Source organism: Littorina saxatilis, linkage group LG3, assembly GCF_037325665.1.
Source record: "Littorina saxatilis isolate snail1 linkage group LG3, US_GU_Lsax_2.0, whole genome shotgun sequence".
NCBI lineage: Eukaryota > Metazoa > Mollusca > Gastropoda > Littorinimorpha > Littorinidae > Littorina > Littorina saxatilis.
Genome location: NC_090247.1, coordinates 40,479,764 through 40,503,791, shown reverse-complemented (window position 1 = coordinate 40,503,791; position 24,028 = coordinate 40,479,764). Strand labels below are relative to the sequence as shown.

At 41.8% G+C, this 24,028-nt stretch overlaps 1 protein-coding gene across 3 annotated transcripts in view; it reads right to left on the bottom strand.

Annotated features, from left to right (window-relative positions):
- LOC138962353 (uncharacterized) overlaps positions 1 to 24,028 on the bottom strand; it is a 196,312-nt gene that overhangs the window by 153,689 nt on the left and 18,595 nt on the right. For all 3 annotated transcript variants that reach the window (XM_070334138.1, XM_070334139.1, XM_070334140.1), the window contains exons 10-16: positions 18,238 to 18,297; positions 16,973 to 17,037; positions 13,319 to 13,523; positions 12,282 to 12,449; positions 11,683 to 11,858; positions 9,909 to 9,946; positions 634 to 797 (exon numbers count right to left, since the gene is read on the bottom strand). In XM_070334138.1, coding sequence (XP_070190239.1) covers positions 634 to 797; positions 9,909 to 9,946; positions 11,683 to 11,858; positions 12,282 to 12,449; positions 13,319 to 13,523; positions 16,973 to 17,037; positions 18,238 to 18,297 — 876 coding nt within the window. The remainder of the gene's footprint in view (positions 1 to 633; positions 798 to 9,908; positions 9,947 to 11,682; positions 11,859 to 12,281; positions 12,450 to 13,318; positions 13,524 to 16,972; positions 17,038 to 18,237; positions 18,298 to 24,028) is intronic.

The following is a 24,028-nucleotide window of genomic DNA, read 5'->3' as shown; positions in this document are numbered from 1 at the left end:
ACATCATGCATTCTATTAAAAGAAATGAATTCCTTGTGTAAAATAAGCACCAGATTTATGGTAAAGCTTTTTTCAGACTTTCGAATTTCGTTGACCTACAAGAATGACACTTGAGACGTACAAAAGAGGGTGTGACTTCATTACAATGATACACAATGATATCATGTGGGTCATTTACAAATAAGCAGCAGACAAAAATTAAAAAACACAGAAATATATCTATTTCACAAATGTCAGAGCTCGAGCGCTCCAAGCATTCTCTCCCCTCGGTCGCCGTCAACACCACCATCATAATCATGATCACAATGATTACCACCATTGCAATCATAATCACTGATCTGCAGCAGCTTTAGCACTTCATCATCATGATCAGCAGCATCACTGCCATCAGCAGCGCAGCAGCAGCATCAACATCAATATCATCATCATCATCATCATCATCCTCATCATCAACCCGTGGTCGTCGTCATCATCATCAACCCGTCGTCGCTATCCTCTTCCTTCTTCTTCTTCTTCTTCTTCTTCTTCTTCTTCTTCTTCTCCTCCTCCTCCTCCTCCTCCTCCTCCTCCTCCTCATCATCATCATCATCATCATCCTCATCATCCTCATCCTCATCATTTACACAGTCGTACCTGTTCTTGAAGTTTGGTCTTTTGCGTGCGCTCTTCGTGCAGTATATCCCGCAGCACAATAATGCGAGTGTCCGCCGCGCTGACAGCACAGTCAAACTCGCCTTCCATGTTCAACACGCTGTCCACGGAAGTTTCGTGAAGTTGTCGAAGCCGCTGGTTTTCCTCTGCAGACAATCACAGTTCACTTAGCTTGTCCTTGGTTTTGTTATTTGTTTTAAGTAATACAATAATGTGTGTGAATCGATTAATGGCTTTTTTTAAAATATTTTTTTTACTTTGTTGTTGTTGAGGAAACCGCATGTTTGCTAATGGTTTTTGCTCTTAGTATTATGTATTAATGTGAATTCCATTTGCTCTCCTTGTTCAGGTATGAATGCATGGTCACGTGTCAGTGTCTTACATAAAGAACACTTTCAGTGTGAATCAAGCCTTACTCAATAAGTAACAGATGACATCCCGTAAAATCAAGTTGGACGTACGCGGCATAGTCTGCACTTACCCCGGTGAAACTTGACCAGTAGATATAAATACATTTCCATTCCAAGTTCGAACACTTCTTGTGGGAATGTGAAACACTTTCCAACAGAAATAAGTATTACTCCTGTAAACTCCATAACAAAATTCTGAATTTCAAACATTGCATAAGTTAAACATTTTGCAATGCTTACAGCTGCTGGTACATACTGCGTTGGTTACATTTCAGTCTGAGTGAGACTTCTGTGGTACCTCTGTGAGTGACTACTGTGCTTACGCAGGGTTGTATGGTACATATTATTCTTACCCATGTACCACGCTGTGGTCGTTTACATACATGTCGTTTAAAGATACGCTCCTTCTCGTGTGAACAGTCGTTGACACCACCACAGATCTGTCCATTCGTTTATATGGAACAGGGCCGGACCTAAGAAGGTTGAGGGGGGGGGGGGGGTGTTCCCAATTGTGGTAGGGGTATATTACACGGTGTGTCAACTGATTCCCTTCATACACCGGGTGTTTCCGGGCCGATCGTACGCAGGATGTTTCCTTTCATACAGCCTCATTTTTGGCACTTGCTTGGGGACAAAACGTGGAGGTAGGGGAAAGTCGCCAAACCCGGAACAGTTAAGGAAAAACAACCGTACCAGACAACAAAATGGATATTGCAAAGCGTTCTTTATATTATCATATAATATAGTCTATTAGTAAATAAACAAACAACATAAAATAAAATAAAAGTCACGCAACTCATCAGACTGATCATTATAAAAATGTCTGCATCTGTTCCAGGTTGGACGCATGGGTGTGTAAAGTGGAACACTGTGTCTACCCAGCTATGGGTCAAATAGCCGGGCAGGATAGGTTCGTCAACCCTGGCAGGCAGCTATCCTAAGAGAAGACCACTCTGAATTCAAAACGAGGGTAGAGGAGGCTCATCATCCATGGAAGGAAACTCGTCTAGGAGAAAGAAAACTCCGAAATGAAACCCACGCAGTCCCTCGAAGACGGAACGCCACTGGCCTTTTTAGGCGGGGAGCAGACCGGGTGCCTACGCTACTTTCGACAAATGGTTGTGTCATCAACGAATCAACGTGATGGTGTCGTCTTCATGGGTCGCAGCCAGGTGAAGACGGTGCCGGGCCCTCAGCCTCGAAGGGGCCCACCCAATGCGACTGGCGACTCCCACCCATCTGACGTGGCCGGGGATGGGCGGAGTAGAGCTACCGGCTACCAGATCAAAGCCAAAAGAACACTGTGTCGTCAAACTCGGAACACATACAAAAACATACTGACTCTTTTTCTAGCTCTGTCTGTGTCTCTCATACACACATATACACATACGCACTCTCAATCACACGCACAAAAGTACACTTTGCCACACACACAAGAGAAACAAGTCGCGTAAGGCGAAATTACTACATTTAGTCAAGCTGTGGAACTCACAGAATGAAACTGAACGTAGTCCGCCGCTAGTGCAAAAGGCAGTGAAAGTGACGAGCCTGTTTGGCGCGGCAGCGGTTGCGCTGTGCTTCATAGCACGCTTTACTGTACCTCTCTTCGTTTTAACTTTCTGAGCGTGTTTTTAATCCAAACATATCATATCTATATGTTTTTGGAATCAGGAACCGACAAGGAATAAGATGAAATAGTTTTTAAATCGATTTCGGAAATTTAATTTTGATCATAATTTTTATATTTTTAATTTTCAGAGCTTGTTTTTAATCCAAATATAACATATGTATATGTTTTTGGAATCAGAAAATGACGAAAAATAAGATGAAATTATTTTTGGATCGTTTAATAAAAAAATAATTTTAATTACAAGTTTCCGATTTTTAATGACCAAACTCACTCATTAGTTTTTAAGCCACAAAGCTGAAATGCAATACCAAACCCCGGCCTTTGTCGAAGATTGCTTTGCCAAAATTTCAATCAATTTAATTGAAAAATGAGGGTGTGACAGTGCCGCCTCAACTTTTACAAAAAGCCGGATATGACGTCATCAAAGACATTTATCGAAAAAATGAAAAAAACGTCCGGGGATATCATACCCAGGAACTCTCATGTCAAATTTCATAAAGATCGGCCCAGTAGTTTAGTCTGAATCGCTCTACACACACACACAGACACAGACAGACACAGACAGACACACACACACACACACACACACCACGACCCTCGTCTCGATTCCCCCCTCTATGTTAAAACATTTAGTCATAAATGTAAAAATTAAGATAAGACCCGATTTCGCAGACAATGTCCTATTGTCTTCTACTGTCAGCGCAGTCATCGTGTGATCACTGTGTGCACTTCTGGCACTGTATCATGCCCTCAGGGGAGTTGGTGCCACACATGAAGCAGTACCACGAGATTTCGCAGCTTTATTTGTACCCCTCTTCAGTTGACAAACAGATATAAAAGGGCTACCTGCCAAAGTGACTAAATGTAAAAAATCAATACGCATAAAGTCTGAAAGCAAATAACTAAGAACAGATTTAAGAACTGATTTCGCAGACACAAAAAATAACTAAGTACAGATTTTGCAGACAAAGTCCTCTTGTCCTCTGCTGTATGCGCAGTCTTCGTGTGCCCACTGTGTGCACTTCTGGCACTGTATCATGTCCTCAGGGGAGTTTAAGTTGGTGCCACACATGAAGCAGTACCAAGTGCTTGCCTACAGGATAGAAAACATCGTTAAGAATGTTCCCCTTTTCTTCCTCTGAGCAGATGTTCCCCACTTATTTTTCTGAGCAGAAGATTTTGTACGGAACGCGGATCGTATCAACTGATGCATCAAATTGATGCATCCAAAACCAAGATATGATGCATCATTTTCACAATTTGATGCATCGTTTGGATGCATCAGAATTTTCGGGTTTTCCCGGAAAGTGCCGAGCAAAAAGCAAAATTTAAACCGGAATACGAAGCGAAACGAACGTCGGAAAACGAAAGTTTGAGTCGAAGGTCAAGGGCGTCAAAACTTCGTGTGCACAGGGGAAAAAAAAAAAAATGCCATAAAATACATAATGCCGTGACTTTGACTTGTTCCCTATTTAATGGTATGTTGTACGTTTATTTTTGTTTTATCTAACCAATCTGTTTATATTCGTCAAAATGTCATTTCAAGTTTTTCCGTGCTCAAGTTTTGACTAAATGTTTTAACATAGAGGGGGAATCGAGAGTGAGACGAGGGTCGTGGTGTATGTGTGTGTGCCTGTCTGTCTGTCTGTCTGTGCGTGTGTGTAGAGCGATTCAGACCAAACTACTGGGCCGATCTTTATGAAATTTGACATGAGAGTTCCTGGGAATGATATCCCCGGATGCTTTTTTCATTTTTTCAATAAATACTTTTGATGACGTCATATCCGGCTTTTTGTAAAAGTTGAGGCGGCACTGTCACACCCTAATTTTTCAATCAAATTGATTGACATTTTTGTAAAGCAATCTTCGACGAAGGCCGGACTTCGGTATTGCATTTCAGCTTGGTGGCTTAAAAATTAATTAATGACTTTGGTCATTAAGAATCTGAAAATTGTAATAATTTTTTTTATATATATATATAAAACGATCCAAATTTACGTTCATCTTATTCTACATCACTTCCTGATTCCAAAAACATATAAATATGTTATATTTGGATTAAAAACAAGCTCTGAAAATTAAAAATATACAAATTATGATCAAAATCGGAAATTGATTTAAAAACAATTTCATCTTATTCCTTGTCGGTTCCTGATTCCAAAAACATATAGATATGATATGTTTGGATTAAAAACACGCTCAGAAAGTTAAAACGAAGAGAGGTACAGAAAAGCGTGCTATGCAGCACAGCGAAACCACTAGCGCGCTGAACAGGCTCGTCAGTTTCACTCCGTTTTGCACAAGCGGCGGACAACGGTCATTGTGAAAAAATGCAGTGCGTTCAGTTTCATTCTGTGAGTTCCACAGCTTGACTAAATGTAGTAATTTCGCCTTACGCGACTTGTTTTGTTTTGCCGCGGTTGCTATGTTTCGTGCTGGAATAACATCAAGGAAAGTCACTAGACATTTCTGCAAAACAATTGTTCATGAACTGTTTTCCGTTGATCGCATATTGAGGTGTTCCAAGTTAGCCGACTGTTCCGGGATTGGCGACTTTCCCTTAAGTCGTGTGGGCAGCGCACTTTTGTGATATTGCAATAATTAGGTAGCTAATTGGTTGGGCTATGTGTACAATACGTACAAAGGTGCTAGTAATCCTCATGATAACACACGCGGGCCAAACGTAGCAGAATCGCCTGATTTTTTGGCTCACGTAAGTGTAGCCTATGCGATGATAAACTTTGTCTGTCTGTGCGTGCGTGCGTGCGTGCGTGCGTGTGTGTGTGTGTGTGTGTGTGTGTGTGTGTGTGTGTGATAGAAACTTTAACATTTCCGAGTCTATGGATTACGTCAGTCTCGGTCAAAAGTGTTTGACGTGTGTGATAGAAACTATTTGAAGACGTCACATTATGACGTAAGAGGGTTAGACGTCACGCAAAGGAATTACTGAACGTCTCGGTCATTGTTATTGTGAGCGGGCCGAGACTACTTGGCAGATCCAGGGTCTCGCTTTCTTGCACAGTTTCACCTATGCTTACTGTGTGTGTGTGTGTGTGTGTGTGTGTGTGTGTGTGTGTGTGTGTGTGTGTGTGTGTATGTGTGACGGAGTGATTGAGTTTGTGTTACTGTTTGTCGATTTCTTACGTGAGCCTTGAAGGCTTCGCCTCTTGTTTTAACATGTTCTTGTTTTTTCTCGCTCTGTTATCAAATCTGACCCCTGATTTGCACATGATCACCAAAACCATTGCCTGTTACGACATTTTGCTTGAACAGAAGTTTATAAAAAAAACATGGCTTTTGTACAATCAGTTATCTTTTGAAAACATGCAGATTCCGTTCGTATAAAAGTGCATGTTTCCGTTTGTACGAAAAGCGTTTCCGGTCGTACACATTCGTTAGATCAGGCAGAAACAGGCCCCCACTTTAAGTTATGTGTGTTTCAATGATCGTCATATAGCACAGAGTACGCCTACGAGTGATATTGGACCTATGTGAACCATAAAATGTATTGAATTTGCATCAAACAGTTTTGACAAAAACAGGTGTCCGTTCATATCACTTTCATCAATTTTTTTCCGTTCGTACGCGTTATATGACGTTCGTGATTTTGGTTGATGCAAATTCAATACGTCTTATGGTTCACAAACCCCCCTGGATCCGGCCCTGTGGAATAAGGTCACCCTTCCCTTTAGTTAAAGCTATAGCTGCTGTCTGTGCAGACTTGAGACTTTTTGCTGAATTTATTTCGCAGATTGATATAGGTGCACCAAAGTAGCTACGCTTTTGCTTTGTGGTATCATACGAGTGAATCGATGCTCCCATTCCATGTGAAAACCTGGACAGACATGTGAAGATGAACGGGGTCGTGCACGTCGGAAGGGCAGTATCTTTACAATCTGGAATTAGACGAATCGGGTTCTTCTATACAATGTAGAAGGTTGCGTAAAAGCTGGTGTGTTGAGTCAAAGGGGCGCAATTTATGTTCTCAACGTCTGTGTAAAATGCGGCATTGTTAGGTCAGGGCGCCTCAATCCTGGCCAATCTGTTTTACAGGTGACCCTTCCCACGACGGGCTTGATCGCTGTGTCAAGCGAATATTTCTTGTTGTTCCTCTTTGCCTTCATGTCCTTGCTCTGAACTCACACCCCTCTCCTCTGTACCCAACCCCTCCCCCACACACACCCAGATAATTCCTGAAAATCTATCACCTATATGAGAGTACATTTTTGCTTCACCAGACTATCCACCTTGTGAAAAAAAAAGTGGTATTTGTAAACCTACGCAACGCTAACCTCGACAGATACCGGTGCAGGTTATACAGAGGCAGGATTACATTTGAAACCGTTAGGACTTCAACTGTCACCATAACCGTTCGTTCTTCAGAGCGACTGGGTGAAGTAAACTTCTGTTCGGAATGCGTGGTGGTGACATGTACAACAATGCGACAATCCTTGACCATTCCTCTGAGCTCGTAAAAATCAAGTGGCTGTAGGTAGTCCGCTGACGTCTTGATTACCTCACTGGGATCCCTCTGTCTCTTTGACACGCACGTACGCACGCACGTATAAACGCGCGCGCACACACGCACACACACACACACACACACACACTCACATACGCGCTAGCACTCACACACCTAAGTCTGTAAGTATACAATCATTCTTCACGCCAGGGTAATAAAACGGGCGTTGACACCATCAACCCAGCAGACTGTATACTGGTATAGAGTAGAAAGCGATCGCGACAGAAAAAATGAAACAGTAGACACTAGTTGCTGGTACGTCATCGATTCAAAGTAAACTAATGTAGCTAATTTTTGCTGCAACTGCTGTGTGAAATGCAGAGTGCGCCAGCTGTCTGTCATGACGTCATGCTGATACGGCATGAGGGATTCTTTGTCATACAATATCATCATGACGTCATAAGTTTTCTTTGGAGAGACGATTATTGTTGCAATTTACGTCATCTCAGTGACCAATGTCCCTAATTACAACATTACAGTAGTTCATTTGTCTCGTTTTCTGGACGGTCTTTTCGGCGCTATCCAAAACATGTCAATGAGGTCATGTTTATCTTTTCGGCGCTATCCAAAACATGTCAATGAGGTCATGTTTATCAAAACCCCAAAACACAACATCAGCACTAAAATTAACAATGACAACAGGCATGGGTAACAAGAAAGTGAAAAGCAAAATCAACATGATTTAGACATTTCTCCACATCAATTAGTTTAACTGTTTAAAGGCACAGTAAGCCTCCCGTAAAGCATCACAGATACGGTCAGGCTTTTACACACAGTACAAACACCCTTTCATTTAAACACTCACCGATTGAGAACATCCTAGGTGCCCTCCGTAAAGAGCGAACAATTTTCAAAGAATTTATTTTTGCGTGGTTTATCTTACCCCTGAGCCATCGTGAACCCGTGTGATCCAGTTTCCCTTTTTCACAATGTAGTCGTCAGTTAGTCATTTGAATGCGACTCGATGTGAGCTTATCTACAATAGCACGTTTTTATGCACGAAACAAATGGCTGTGGTTCACAAGAACTCTAGCGATGTTGAGAGGAACAGCGATATGCATAAACCGTCGTCTGCTACGACCCTTGCGTGACCCTGCTTCCGGGCTTTTCTTTTTTCAAACTTTCACAACTTCGAATTGTACTGATCTTGTCTTGATGAAAAAAGAATTCTTTTATGATTAAAGAATGTTTGTGTAACAAGCTGTCAATTTATTATTTAGATTTTAAAAGTTAGGTCTAGCGCAAAAACGCACCACGGTCCAAAAACATTCTGATAATCATCGATCCACGGCTATGGCCAGTTTACATCGATAGAATGCCCGTCGCGATATAACCTTCGTGGTTGAAAACGACGTTAAACACCAAATAAAGAAAGAAAGAAAGAATCGATAGAATGAGACCCGAAGGGAAGCAACTCATTTTTGACCTGAGTTCAGGATGGGTCCAACAAGTGTTCGAGACAAATCTGCAAAATTAATTCTTTAACAAGAAGGGCAAAGCCCATACGACTCACATGCTTGACCTCGACCTTTAGGGTAACTAAACCTAGCAATGACATCATACACTAAGAACTGCTTTACACATTTTTCCTACCAAAATACATGTGACCTTGACCAAAGGTCAAGGTCATCCAAGGTCATGCAACACAAAGCTGTTAATTCAAGACATAGGAAGTACAATGGTGCTTATTGGCTCTTTCTACCATGAGATATGGTCACTTTTAGTGGTTCACTACCTTATTTTGGTCACATTTCATAAGGGTCAAAGTGACCTTGACCTTGATCATATGTGACCAAATGTGTCTCATGATGAAAGCATAACATGTGCCCCACATAATTTTTAAGTTTGAAACAGTTATCTTCCATAGTTCAGGGTCAAGGTCACTTCAAAATATGTATACAATCCAACTTTGAAGAGCTCCTGTGACCTTGACCTTGAAGCAAGGTAAACCAAACTGGTATCAAAAGATGGGGCTTACTTTGCCCTATATATCATATATAGGTGAGGTATTGAATCTCAAAAACTTCAGAGAAAATGGGAAAAATGGGAAAAATAGCTGTTTTTTAGGCAACATTTATGGCCCCTGCGACCTTGACCTTGAAGCAAGGTCAAGATGCTATGTATGTTTTTTGGGGCCTTGTCATCATACACCATCTTGCCAAATTTGGTACTGATAGACTGAATAGTGTCCAAGAAATATCCAACGTTAAAGTTTTCCGGACGGACGGACGGACGGACGGACGGACGTCCGGACGTCCGGACGGACGGACGGACGACTCGGGTGAGTACATAGACTCACTTTTGCTTCGCATGTGAGTCAAAAATTGCTCGCTCTTTACGTAGGGCACCTAGGATGTTCCCGTTTGGTGAGCGTTCAAATGGAAGGGTGTTTGTACTGTGTGTAAAAGCCTGACAGTATCTGTGATGGTTTACGGGAGACTTACTGTCCGGGCGTGATTTCCTGTATTGAATATATTCATAACAGCCGTCCAGCACCAAAACGAGGCACCATTGTTGTAGAGGACCAAGTCCACGAAAATAAATTCTTTGAAAATTTCTCACGCTCGACAGAAAGCAGCCAGGATGTTCCCGTTCGGTGAGCGTTCAAATGGAAGTATGCTTGTACTGTATGTAGACGCTCGGGGAGCTCTGTGATGGTTTACGGGAGGCTTACTGCGCCTTTAACTGTTCTCACCTTTTAGCTCCTTGACTTTTAGAAGAAACTGTTTAAACCTGCACACATATTCAGACAAATGCATTTCATTTTCAAGCCGTACCCGAATGCAGTAATGCATGTTTATTACCCCTCCCACTTAAAAACATCCGACAGTGATTGACCCCGAAAATCGACTTCGCTGACATTTTGCTAATATTTTGTCTGCAATAATTTCAGGATATGCCGAAGCAAGTGTCACAAAAATGAGAGAAATCAATCGGACCGACTTTCTGTGACAGAATTTTGAAAATGATGACATGACAAGATTCAGATAAACGAGGGTTGGGTAGTTGAATGGGTTTTTTTCCCGATCAGTTACAACCACATGACCTATTTTGGAGGTGATATTAATCCCTGGTTCACGCGTGTTGTAATGATGTGATTCTATTTGAATTATTGTAACGTGCTTTTCCGATATGGCTGGAAATAGCGTAATTACGTCACGTTTTGTAGGCTAAAATTAGATTAATTTCTCAATTCGCATGAAGATATTTCCTGAAGCATCCATTGGATTTTAACCAAAAAATGACACAATGCCGAGTAGGATCCCTACAACCATGTATCAAAAAATTAAAACAATTGATCGTGACATTTCTGCACAGATCTGCAAAACGTACAATTACCCCCATGTTGAAAAATGGTTTCAGAAGAGGTAAAAGTAACCGTACTCTGAAAAGTATGCAAGGTAATGGCGGAGGAAATAAAGCCACCGAACAGTAGAAGTTGTACATTTTACTCTGATAGATGATCTGTCACTCCTTCCTTTGTCGTAGTTTTTAAGCATCTTGGACTTTTGGAATGTCATGGTATCAGTTCTGCAGGTGGGCACCTTGCGAAGGCTTGTCGCCAAGGGAAGTAATCGCGCTCAGACAGCACAGACAAAACCTTTCACGCAAGCAAGTTTGTGGACTTTATACTCTGAGGCAAAAAATAAAAGGTGGCCACTAACATGGGGCGAATACAGCATGAGAAGGTCTGTTCGACATGTAGAGGAATATCACCATTGCAACAAAGTTAACAAGCACTTCATCCCGCGTGAACAATCATATCAAACATCACAGATTTATTCAGACTTTCAGGCGAAATTAGATCATCATTCGACTTGAAAACATATCAAAAGTCATAAGCCTGGCTGCGTTCTCAGAAGAGAGAAAATGTTTTACTGAATTAATTTATGTTGACACTATTGTCCGTTGCAAATTTAACACCAAATTCCCGCGCTGCACAGAAAGTAGCTGAACCATTAAATTGTGTTATTATCTTAAGTAAGAGCATGGACAGATTCAGGCTGTGATAGCAAACTTGAAGGGTTACGCGAGGAGCTAGGTAGGGGTTTTAAGGCTGACAGAACATCTTGAGTTGAAAAGCAAACTGCACTGAGATACAAGTAACTTTCAAAACTGACGTCATACATTGAAGAAATGAAATAGGTGAAATAGCTCAACGTATTTAAACTTTTTTCGTGCATTCCCTATCTTTTCAGCTTGCTATGCGCGTAACAGCAGAACTGACTTTCCAACAGATTCGCAAACAAGTTCGAATGGATAACAAGAAACAGAAAATTGCTAAAGTATTCATTGTTTTTCACTGTTTAGAATTCCAAGAAACCGGTTCCGAATACCTGTCACCTTGAGCTCTGAGCGTTTGAGTCCCTTTCCTTTTTGCATCTTAATACCATAAAAACTGTTACACACCGCATCATAGATCGCACACCGCTTCAAGCAACTGCTTTCTCTGTCACATTCACGCTCACCTTTCGCTGAAGTGGCTTTGAAACTGCTGTTTGGCATCGCCACCCGCATTTCTGTCACCCCGGGTATCTGGGCTCTTCCCGCTTCTTCCGTCTCGTCGTGAGGGGCTTTTCCGGTGTCGCTCCATGCCATCTGTCGCTGTAGGCGTGAGTTTTGAACTACGGTGACTTCGCCATCCCTGATATTGTGAAAAAGTTGTTTGTGAATATAACAGAGGATTGGAAGTAAGCATTGTTGAACATTCTTAGGTGGAAGTACTGATTACTTGTCTCTCCTATCTCTGTCTCTCCTGTCTGTCTGTCTCTCCAAATACACACCCACACAACCATACACACAGTGTGTGTGTGTGTGTGTGTGTGTGTGTGCGTGTGTGTGTGCGAGTGTGTGTGCGAGTGTGTGTGTGTATGTGCGTGTGTGGGTTCGTGTGTGTTTATGTGTGTGCGTGCGTGTGGGGTTGCGCGCGCAAGTGTTCTATTTCTCGTGTGCCTGAATCCACTAGCTTGTGTCAATGTGTAGGTAAGGCTCATTCATATTGCCGATGTCTCAAAACGTACATTCCCTAAATTTCAAAACACAATTAAATAGTTATATCCGCACTCACCTTAGTCAAAGCAGACATAAAAGACTCCAGCGTGTTGTCGCTGAGTTGGTGCAGAATGTCGTTGAGGTCCAAGTCTTCGGCCAAGATCCACATCTCGTCTTCGGAGGCCTGCATCTCGCTTTGTTCTTTGGGGCTCAAAGGACACGGGCTGTTCCGTCCCTCCTCCCACTGTAGGAGAAAAGTAGGGGTATAACGAGTTATGTTTGTTGCGCTGAGCTGTATGTTTTTTGTGTGCCTATGAGGCTTTTTATAGCTTGTGATCAACACCCATCACATCAACTATCTATCTCTCGCTCCGTGCGCCTGCAAGATGGTGTGTGTGTGTGTGTGTGTGTGTGTGTGTGTGTGTGTGTGTGTGTGTGTGTGTGTGTGTGTGTGTGTGTGTGTGTGTTTGTTTTGGTTTCCTTTTGGTCTGACATTTCTGCTGACAAACACCATCGGCCTTCACTAAAAAATAGTTTTACAAGAAAATCATTGTTTGTTTTGGCCAGCCTGTCGATAACTTATTGATCCGAGAGAACGCACGCACGCATACACACACAGACACAGAGACAGACAGTCAGACAGACAGACACACACACACACACACACACACACACACAACCAAAATATATAAAAACCCGTCGCACGTAGTCGACTTCCTTTTCTTCTCATGCCAGATCACCTGAAATTCCGGCGAAGTCTCATTTCTGTATTGATACTTGTAGATTTTCAAAGTTTTCTTTGGGCTTAGTGTCATAACTGAACTTTTAGAACTTTTGCTTCTCCCTTGAAAAGAGCGACCCAAATCGATCTACGAATCAATCATTCAGTCAATGTTTCAATCAATCGAAGCAAAACTTACACCGTTAGCCCACAAGCAACGGATTCAAAAAAGTTCAAACGTATTCCGTCTAACACCTACAAAATACATAAATGTTGTTTGTTCCACTTTGGTGAGTTCTATCATATCAGAGAGCAAATGGTACACTTTTTATTCAACATAGTACATCCATTTTACAATTTTCTTTACTGAAAACATGCGAATCAGTACTGACCGTATCTCTAATTTCTGAGTTGATGGACGAGGAAAGAGCAGTGGTGACGGTCAGTTGTAAATCTGGTAGCATGAAGGGCACTGGCCTCACATTGTCGTCGTTCTCGTCGTAATCGTCGTCTTCGTCGCTGTTTTCGTCGTCGCTCTCACTGCCTTGCGACGACAGCACCCTTTGAATGCTGCTGTGCTGTTGCTGTAGGTTGTGCCTGAAATGTATGCAGCGTATCAGCCGCGCGCCTTCTGCAGGGGAGGGAGTGGGTGGGAAGTAGGTGACAAGTAGGGATGAGAAGTATGTGAGAAGTAGGGGCGAGGGAGGTTTGTTGTAAAAGCGAAAGCTAATCCAGATGACTGTCTTGCACCAATCCTTTTTCCACATCTGTCACTCAAACAATATCAGTGCCTTCGAGAAACTGTCAAAACAACTTCTATCTATATCTATATACAGCTTGTGTCTGTCTGTCTGTGTGTTCACGATTCACGGCCAAAGTTCTCGATGGATCTGCTTCAAATTTGGTGGGCATATTCAGGTAGACCCCGGACACAATCGTGGACAATTTTGAACACGTGCGCTGAACCGATTTTGGTTTTTCTGTACATCCATTCCCAGTAACTCTTCCTTATCTTCTCCAGTGTTTTGCGCGTTTATCTCCCTTCCTTCGTACGGTGCGGGTATTCATCTAGTATTCCAAAATATGCGCTGCACTGGGTCAAACAGAAATGACGATTAGCTTAGAGAGCAAAGGATTCCTGATACATTGGTCTTATTTATTTTATTTTATTTTTGTATGTAATTTTTTTGCGTTGATTGGGATTGGGAGATTTCTTTGTAATCTCGGTTTTTTTTGCGTTGTTTGTTTGTTTGTTTGTTTTTGATTCATTAATCTTTAGTTTTGTTGTTGTTTGCCTTTTTCTTCTTCCACCAACCCCAATCTCGGAATAGATCGTTTGGGATACTTTCTCCGCATATGGTCGACCTGTCTTCATCTAAGACGACAACCGCATTCCGTCTTTGCAGGGAGACGGACGGGAAGTTGGTATGTGTGATATTTTTGCCATGAGTCCAACATCAAATATGTAACAAATCTGTTGTCAAAATGCACATTATGTTCTTCAAAGGCCCGCTCATCACGCAAGTTCATGCAACAAAAAACGTCACCTAAATTTGAGGTCTTTGATCTCAAAACTGCTATAATGTGATCAAACGATAGAATCATATAAACTGACAGTGCATACACGAAACCGCTGTTGTTTGGTCTGGAAACTGTAAATCCCATACCCAACTTTGCCTGCAAAACAACCTTTCTTTCATCACAATGCTTACCGACGAATAAAACGATCCGCGATCCGTCCTGCTTCCTGCAATCATTCCACTTCCTTCCGATCGAAACCGTTATCACCACTCCCTGCCTGCCACCCCCCCCCCCCCCCCATTCTCTCCGCCACCTTCCTTCTCTCTCTCTCTCTCTCTCTCTCTCTCTCTCTCTCTCTCTCTCTCTCTCTCTCTCTCTCTCTCTCTCTCTCCCCCTCTCTCTCTTTCTCTCTGACTTTGCTGGCAAAGAAAAACGAAGGAACACATTAGTGAATACTGTGGGAAATCTGCTAGCAAAGTTGTCCTTTACAAAAGACAAGTGTAACTTAAGTACTAACACTAGTTCAATATTAAAAAGACCGTTATTCAAACAAACAAACAAACAAACAAAAAACAAACAAACAAACAGCCATGCAAAGAAACTTCCATACAAGAGCAAACATAAATAATGTTTATACTCGACTTTCACAATATCTGTATAGCCGTCCAACGCATCACACATACTCACAGACAATCCCTGACAAGAGCACAAAAAAGAGGGCCCTGACCACAGCGCCTATCAACCGTTAATGAGATGCCGATTCCATTAAAGGTATGTGATAAGAAACGATAGTCAGGCTTTGACCCGGTCACTGCGAACTATGTGCGTGGAAATGAACCGTGATGTCTGTCACGCACTGGGACGATACGAGGGTTATTTCGGTAACGAGGTGCTGTGAGTATGTGTTTCAAGTGGAGTAGGAATTTGGTGAACGCAGTAAAAAGAATAGAACAACAATGCAAAAGGATTTCCGTGTGCGAATGGCCAACCGTTCACACAAAGACACCCCCCCCTCCCCCTCCTCTCTCGCGCGCTCTCGCTCTCTCACACACACACTAACTAACTAACTCTCTCTCTCTCTCTCTCTCTCTCTCTCTCTCTCTCTCTCTCTCTCTCTCTCTCTCTCTCTCTCTCTCTCTCTCTCTCTCTCTCTCGCTCGTGCTCAAGTTTCCAACCTCCTTTTGTTGTTAACTTTTTAACTGACTTTTTAATTTTTAATTTTTATCATTGTGTGTCTGTGCGTCCCAAGAACAGATTGTAAGAAAAGGCGTAGTCTTAAATCTTAATCCTTGTTAAATAAAGTTCAATTCAATTCAATTCAATTCAATTCTCTCACTACGTCATGTTACAACAAGAAAAACAATTTTCTTTAAGACAAAAACACCAGCGACAGCCTCTGAGCCTTGATCTTATGCATGGTACAGTTAGCATTGCTCAAGTCCATCAACACCGTGTGCTTGGAGTTGTAATTGATGATGAACTTAACTGGCGCTCTCACATTGATACGTATAAACGAGTTTCTAGGAACCTTTTCTTACTAAACAAGCTCTGGTGCGTTGTTTCTGTGGATGCCCTCAAAATGTTTTTCCACGCACACTGTCTCTCTCACATTTGCTATGCATCTACTGTCTGGTGCAATGCCAGTGATGTTCAGATAAAGAAAATAAACACACTTCACAAGAGAGGTGTAAAGTTATTAAACCGAGATCCCAATATGACTACTCAAGAAAAATACACTCAACTGAACATTCTTCCGCTACAACAGCAGTTCTTTTTAAATGCTAGTGTTTTCATGTTCAAAATGTACAACCATGAAACACCTTCATACATCCAAGACCTGTTTGAGCGTCCTTCTGGTAGAGCGAGGCTTTTGAACTATACGCTACCGCTCCCACGCATTGATTTGTATAAATCTAGTTTATCTTACTGGGGATCGAGCTTGTGTGGAATTTACTTCCAATGTACTGTAAAACATGTCAAACCCTTTCGTCTTTTAAAAAAAATGTTCGAAAATATCTTTGTCAAAAATAATTCTCTCCCTACACTTGAAAATCATAACTGTTACTGCATCACATCTTAATCATCATTTTATTAATCCATGAACCACGTTATTATAGCTAGTGTTTTTGTTAGTTTTAACCTGATTACAAATTCTTAGTTAATTAGTTATTCGTTTGGCTGTTTAAAACATGTTATATAAATATATAAATGTAATGTATAATGTCATGTATGTCTAAAAGGGACAGGTTGGAAGATTAGGCATCGCCTAAAACCTTTATCCCTTTGTATCAAAGTTTTGAATCTGAATCTGAACGTTATCAAACAAAGAGAAGCAATCAACGCACACTTTATGGACCAAGCCAAGATGACCACAAAACGGGCAATACAAAAATGATGACAATGAATGATAATCTTACCCGGTACGTTGTCAAAACCGTGAACAATAAACGGGGACCAAAGAATCTCTGCATGACAACGTGACACATAATTATACTAGACGATTAACTTTCTGCCCAAGTTGTTACCTGACTAACTGTTGCTGGGCCTGCGAGAGATGGATCTGCAGTTCGTCATTACTTCTTTTCAGCTCCTGCACACACCCAAGAGAAATCAAACGTCGCCAGACGGGAACAGAAAACAATTGTTCAGACCCAAGTCTTACTTCAATTTATGCAGACACCACTGATCTAAGGTTTATTTTCTTCGGCAAATATGGCAAAATGGCCATCAAAGGTTGGGGCGTTTTTTCCAAGTTTTAGTGAGTACTTAATTGGTGTCTGTCACCTTACCCCACACCGTGTTAGAAGTTCTGCCGAATGCGAAACGACGGCAAAGTTTTGGGCGATTTGAACTAAGTTTCAGGCGTTTCTCCCACTGCCGGCGCCAAACGGACACTGTTAGAGGAACTCGTTTCCATTCCGCATAAACGGCAATACTTAAAACTAACATTCTTCTCTCTCTATCATATATTTATCTCGGCCTGTTCGTCATTACGTACGTGTGTCTGTCCCCCTGACCACGTACACCTGTCCTCTTGTTGTACCGTGCAACTTCTGAGAATGTTGTGCTACCTGTGTGCGGACTCTTCGTATTTGAAATACTTCCAAATTGCACTTTGGTTAACAACACGAAAGATTGCGTGCATGATTTTGTCCTCCAAATGCCAGTCGTTAAACCTTATATGTTTACCAGTCTTTGTGTTCGTTCGGCGTGAGAACTTCCGCCCATGTTTGTGTGTCTGTCTGTCCGTCCGTCCGTGTGGTATTGCAGCTGCTGCTATGCTGGAACTATTTTTGAGAGTATATCGCTTAGACGAATAGCAATTACCAGAGTAATCAAAGATGCTTGTTGGCCTTAATGAAGTGCTGATTAATTCATCAAACTGCCATGGGGACGGCCGCAAGGCTATCGCTAGGCGTTATTTTAGCATCTACACATTTCACCAACTTTGTTTTTCTTGCATTTTTACCCTACCCATAACATGGGGGCAATCACAGAATGCCTGTTGGCCTTAATTAAGCAATGGTTAATTGGAACAAACAGAAATTAATGGTCAAACAGAAGAAACAAACAACAGGTCAACTCGATATTTCTGTCATAGGCTAATGCATGACGTGTACAGAGTTTCAAACACATATTTCACATAATAATGATATGCAACCTTCCTTGGCCAAACTTAAACATTATTATGCATGATGACAAGGGTTCCTTTCAAGGTCTACAAAGTTAAACAACAACAAAACCAAAAAAACATGGTGCAATAGTGGTAAAATCAATTTTGCTTACATACCTCGTTCAGTCTGTACAACTCTCGCAGATTACTTTTCACCTCCACCAAAGATTGCTCCTTCTGTGCAAAAAAATTAAAATAAACAAATAAATAACAATCAATCTCCAGAGGTCTTCAGATCAGGATTTGAGACTCTAGATGTCAAATACCTCATGAAAAGCATTTACGACAAATGCACTTTACATTATCCTAACTAAGACATTATCATTGACATGTATCATCTCAATACAACCACACACACTCAAGCAAACAATGACAGTTACACAAGCAGCCAGACACTCGCGCAACCCCCCCCCCCCCCTTACATACATACTCTCTCTCTCTCTCTCTCTCTCTCTCTCTCTCTCTCTCTCTCTCTCTCTCTCTCTCTCTCTCTCTCTCGGGGGTCAAGGTCGACCACGAATGGCGCAGGAGGGAAAATTTTTCACAGTGCAGACAAGATGGATATTTTTCAAGTTCAAAGTGGCTATATCAAAGTTTGAGTCTCCAGAACTATACAAGTGAAAGTCTAAAGTGATTGTGTGCAGAAATCTACTGAAAATGATCGAGGTAGGACTTTGGAGGGCCAGTATTGGTCGTTTTCATCTGGCTTGTGTGGCAAAACATTTCTTGAACCGGCTTTGTGCTCAGCCCGTGTATGGTGACAGTTCTGAAATCAGTGTCAGCGACGTGTGCATTACTTGGGGATGCCTTGTTTTTCTTGCGAACATCGTGTGCTGCTTCAAAGATGTTGCGGAAAGTGCTTTTAGTGCGCCATTCCCACCCCTGGGAACTGTGACTTATAATTCGTCAACAGTGACTGGCCATTTGTCAGTGCCAAGTGATGACCTTGTACACCTGTCACCGATGGCGGTGACCTTTCCGCACGCACAGCACGCGCCATCTTTGTGCCTGGCAGTGATTGCCTTCGCGATACGACGCTTGAGATTGAGCAATGACGTAGAGGAAAACCCTGGGCCTGCTGTCAGTGGCAGTAGCGAAAGTAGTGGTGGTGGTGCGGAGTCAACTGCAGTGGCAGATAGCATCAAACACTTAGAGCAGTCGTTGCAGCAGAAGCTGGATGTCGTTCTGGCAACCATGCAAACACAGGCGGACTTTCTCAAACGACAAGAAGACATGCTTAGAAAACAAGAGACATTGATGAAGAAATTTGGGGATGAGCAAGAGACAATGAAAAAGTCCCTCAAGAAGAACGAACAGTCGATCTCCAACCTCTCCTCACAACAAGACGATCTGTATCGTGTGGTGACTAGCCTCGAGGCAGAGGTTGACAGGCTGGAGGGGTTTTCCCGTCGCAACAACGTCAAGTTTTTCGGAATACCAGAAGAAGTTGGCGACACCGATGCTGACTGTGTTGTTGCAGTGAAAAACGTTCTTGACACATACATTCCTCAGAAGCAGTGGGAGCCTGACGTCATCGAGCGAGCGCATCGCCTCGGCAAACCCAACCCCAAGAATCCCAACCCCCGCCCTATCATTGCCAAGTTCCAACGTTGGGGCGATGCGATGCGTCTCATGAAAGACCGTGAGGCACGAAGCGACATGGAGCACGACAACCTGAGAGCGGCCCAAGATCTCACCAGACGGCAGACCCAGAAGCTGAAACAGCTGAGGGAGGAGGGGAAGACGGCCTACTACACAAACGGCAAGCTACGCTTCCATGACAACCCCAGAAACAACGATGATCACCGTGCTGACAACCGCCGGCCGGGTGGCCCCGGCTTGTTGACAAACACCGACTCGGAGACGCCCCCTGATCACGAGCAGCGTCAACCAATCAGCGAAGTAGAAATAGAGCGTGACGTCAGTGACACTCAGGGTCACAGCCGTGACACTGAAGAAAATTCCGGTCGGAATTCCGGGCAGAGTGACGCCAGAGATAAGCGTGTGACCCGCTCAGCCAATCGGCAGGGCCACAAAGACATGACATTGGGTGGCGATAGTGGAGGTGGTGGGTACTCGGCCTACATTCGCAACGTGCGTGGAACTCCCACCCGTGCAGGAAACAGCGAATAGGGGCGTGGCCAAGGCTATGACAATGCAAACAAACAAGACACACAAGCACATGACAAAAACACACCTGATGTAAATAATGTTGCAACAGCAAATAAGGACAAATTGAATACTTCTTTTTCATTTCTTTGTTGGAATATAAATGGGTTGATTGCCAAGCTAACTGACCCTGATTTTGTTGATTACATAACTTCTTTTGATGTTTGCTTTTTGTCTGAAACCTTTACTTTGCCAAGCTTTGACTTCAGTACCTATTTTAGTGATTTCATTGTTCTTCATTCACCAGGTGTGAAACTGACCAAGATGGGCCATGTTTCTGGTGGAACTGTTATGTTGATTCGTAAATGTCTGTCGGATTTTGTTGAGACTATTGATACCAAGAGTGAAAATGTTTTGTGCGTAAAACTTTCAAAAGAATTGTTTGGTTGTGAGAAAGACATGATGTTTATTGGTCTGTATAATCATCCAGTGGGCAGTGTGTACTATGATAAAAAAGATTATGATTGTACTCTAGAAATGCTAGAACAGTTTATTTTGTCTTTAATGGAAGCTGGCAGGGATGTGTACTATTTACTTGGAGGTGATTTGAACGCCCGAATAGGGGATTGGTGTCTTGAATGTGTTGATGAAGAAGATGATGATGAGGATGGTAATGTTTTTGAAAGAAAATCACAAGATGTTTTGACAAATAACTTTGGTAAAATACTGATTCAGTTTTGCTGCATGTTTCACCTTGTACCTCTGCATGGATTAGTACAACCAGGTTTCGATGATAAATTCACTTTTGTGTCTGAAAGAGGAAATAGTACTATTGATCACTTTTTGTCTTCAGTTGATTTTGTTGAATATGTAAATATGTTTTCTGTTGTCAACCGCATTGAGTCTCATCATATGCCTGTTCGGCTAGATGTGTGTGCTGCCCTAAAAATTGACGCTGATGTAGACAGTGAGAATAAGACTAGTTCAGAGAAACTGACTTGGGATTCCTCCAAAGCTAGTGTATTTTTAGATTTTCTTTCTTCACGTGAAGGTCAAACTGCCATCGATGACGCTGCTGCATGTATTGATGATAACTCTGACGCTGCCTTGACAATGTTTGTAAACACGCTTTTAGAAGCGGGTCGGTGCATGCGATGCACGGTGTTTTTTGGAGGCCGTCAGCGTCGTACGAGCCGATGGTTTGACACAGAGTGTAGGGAGGGAAAACGTGAAGTTAATAGATTACTTAGTCGGTACTCTCGCACTAGAAAGGTTGAGGATAAACTACAGTATTTGCAAAAAAGATCTGAATATCAAAATATGATAAAAGAGAAAAAGAAAGCACATAGAAAATCAGTACAAGATTCTTTACTAGAAAACAGAAAAAATCCTTCCATGTTCTGGTCAACGGTAAAGCGGTCTCGCCCAAGGGAGAGAAACCGTGCTACTATAGATATCGATGTCTGGAAAGATCACTTTGAAAACATTTTGGGACAGCACACAGCGTCAACGCCTGAACAAAACGAAAATGTAATAAATGAAGAAAGTGAGGAAGATGTACATATTTATGAATTGGATGAACAAATTTCGTTAGCTGAGGTAAAACAAGCCATTCGAAAATTAAAAGCAGGGAAAGCTTCTGGTATTGATGAAATACCAGCAGAATTTCTAAAAGCAGCTGAGGATATTGTTGCCCCTTTTCTCACTAAGTTCTTAAACCGTGTTTATGACACTGGTGTGTTTCCTAAACAATGGAGTCAGTCCGTGATAGTTCCTTTACTGAAAAAGGGTGATGTAAATAATCCTGGAAATTATAGGGGCATTTCCCTCCTGAGTACTATTAGTAAAGTTTTTACTTCCATCCTAAATAGGCGTCTGTATAAATGGGCAGAGAGTGAACACAAGATATGTGAAGAACAAGCTGGTTTTCGAAAAAACTATTCAACTATTGATCATCTTTTTACACTTGTGACTATGATTAAGAAATGTCTGTACGGACAAAGGAGAAGTAAACTGTACGTTGCTTTTATTGATTATTTGAAAGCTTTCGATTCTGTAGACAGGGATAGTTTGTGGGTCGTTCTTCAAAAAATAAAAACTTCGACGAAAATGCTCCGTATGCTACAAGGGATTTATGATTCTGTCCAGTCATGTGTAAGATGGGGCCCTGAAGTGTCTGACTTTTTTGATTGCCCTGCCGGGGTGAAACAAGGCTGCATGTTGTCTCCCCTGATTTTTTCCCTGTTAATTACTGAAGTAGCCGATAAAGTAACCTCAAATGGAAGGCATGGTGTTCAGTTTTTGCCTGGATTACAAGAAATTTTTTTGCTTCTTTTTGCTGACGATATTTGTTTGATTTCTACAACACCTGTTGGACTACAAAACCAATTGAACAATCTTGAACAAGCCTCCTCTGCCCTTGGCCTCAGTGTAAATTTAAAGAAAACAAAAGTAATGGTTTTTCGGAAAGGCGGTCATCTATCTAAGACAGAAAAATGGTTTTATCAAGGTAAACCTATGGATGTTGTAAACAGTTATAAATATTTGGGTGTCACATTGACAACAAAATTATCATTTGACATTGCTTTAGAAGAATTTGCAGGCAGAGCCAAGGGAAAAGTGGTAGAAATCATGAAAACAATGTGGAGCTTAGGTAGCATGGATGTTAGTGTATTTTTTAAATTGTTTGATGCGCTAGTAAAACCTATGCTTTTGTACGCCTCTGAAATATGGGGTATCACACGCTTTCGTTCTGTTGAATCTCCGCATTTGTTTGCTTGTAAAAGATTTTTGAATGTTTTACCAAGAACTCCAAACGCGATGGCATATGGAGAACTCGGTCGTTTCCCTTTATTCATTGACAGTACTGTCAGTGTTATCAGGTACTGGCTAAAGCTGCAGAACATGTTTTTGGTTAGATTACCTAGACAAGCGTACGAGATGGATAAAAAAAGATTTTCAAGGTTACCCGGAAATGAGGTTGATTTGCAAAATTGGGCTTGCTCGGTAAAGCGTTGTTTGGATATGTGTGGGTTTTCCTTTGTATGGCTGAATGGTGGTGTTGTTCATGAAAAAGCTTTTCTGCGTGCGTTTAGACAGCGTTTGATTGACTGCTATAAGCAGGAATGGTTTGGTAAGATAATGGAAAGTGATAGATTTTCAACGTATAGTTCGTTCAAGCCTTTATTGCAGCCGGAAAAATACCTAACAGATATCACACTTACTAAATTTAGAAACATTTTTGTCAAACTACGCCTAGGTATTATTGACCTGAATGGAAACAAACGCTATAGTGCTGTACCAAACACGTGCTCGTTTTGTCCTGCTGTGGAAAACGAAATACATTTTCTGCTACATTGCCCAAAATACCAGGATCTACGTGTAAAATATATTTTGAAATATTTCACTGACAATGTACATGTACCACCCTTGATTTTTCTGCTACAAAATGAGAGTATATACATTAATAGAGCTGTAGCCATGTATTGTTATTATGCCATGAAATTACGTGATGAAGAAATTTCAAACAGGCAATTGTTGCTATGACTGATACTTTGAGACAAAATTTGTAAATTTTCGTGCCACGATATATATTTTTCTTGTTCCTGTACAACCATGAAATTTTGTTGTGGATTTTTATTCCGATTTTTTCCTGTGTCTTTTGTAAACCCCCATGCGTATATGCCGGTGGCCTCGCATTAAATTTCCTGAGTTCCTGAGTTCCTGAGTTCTCTCTCTCTCTCTCTTCACAATTCTCTTCCCGATTTTTATTTAATATCTTTTTACACAAAGTTAGTCC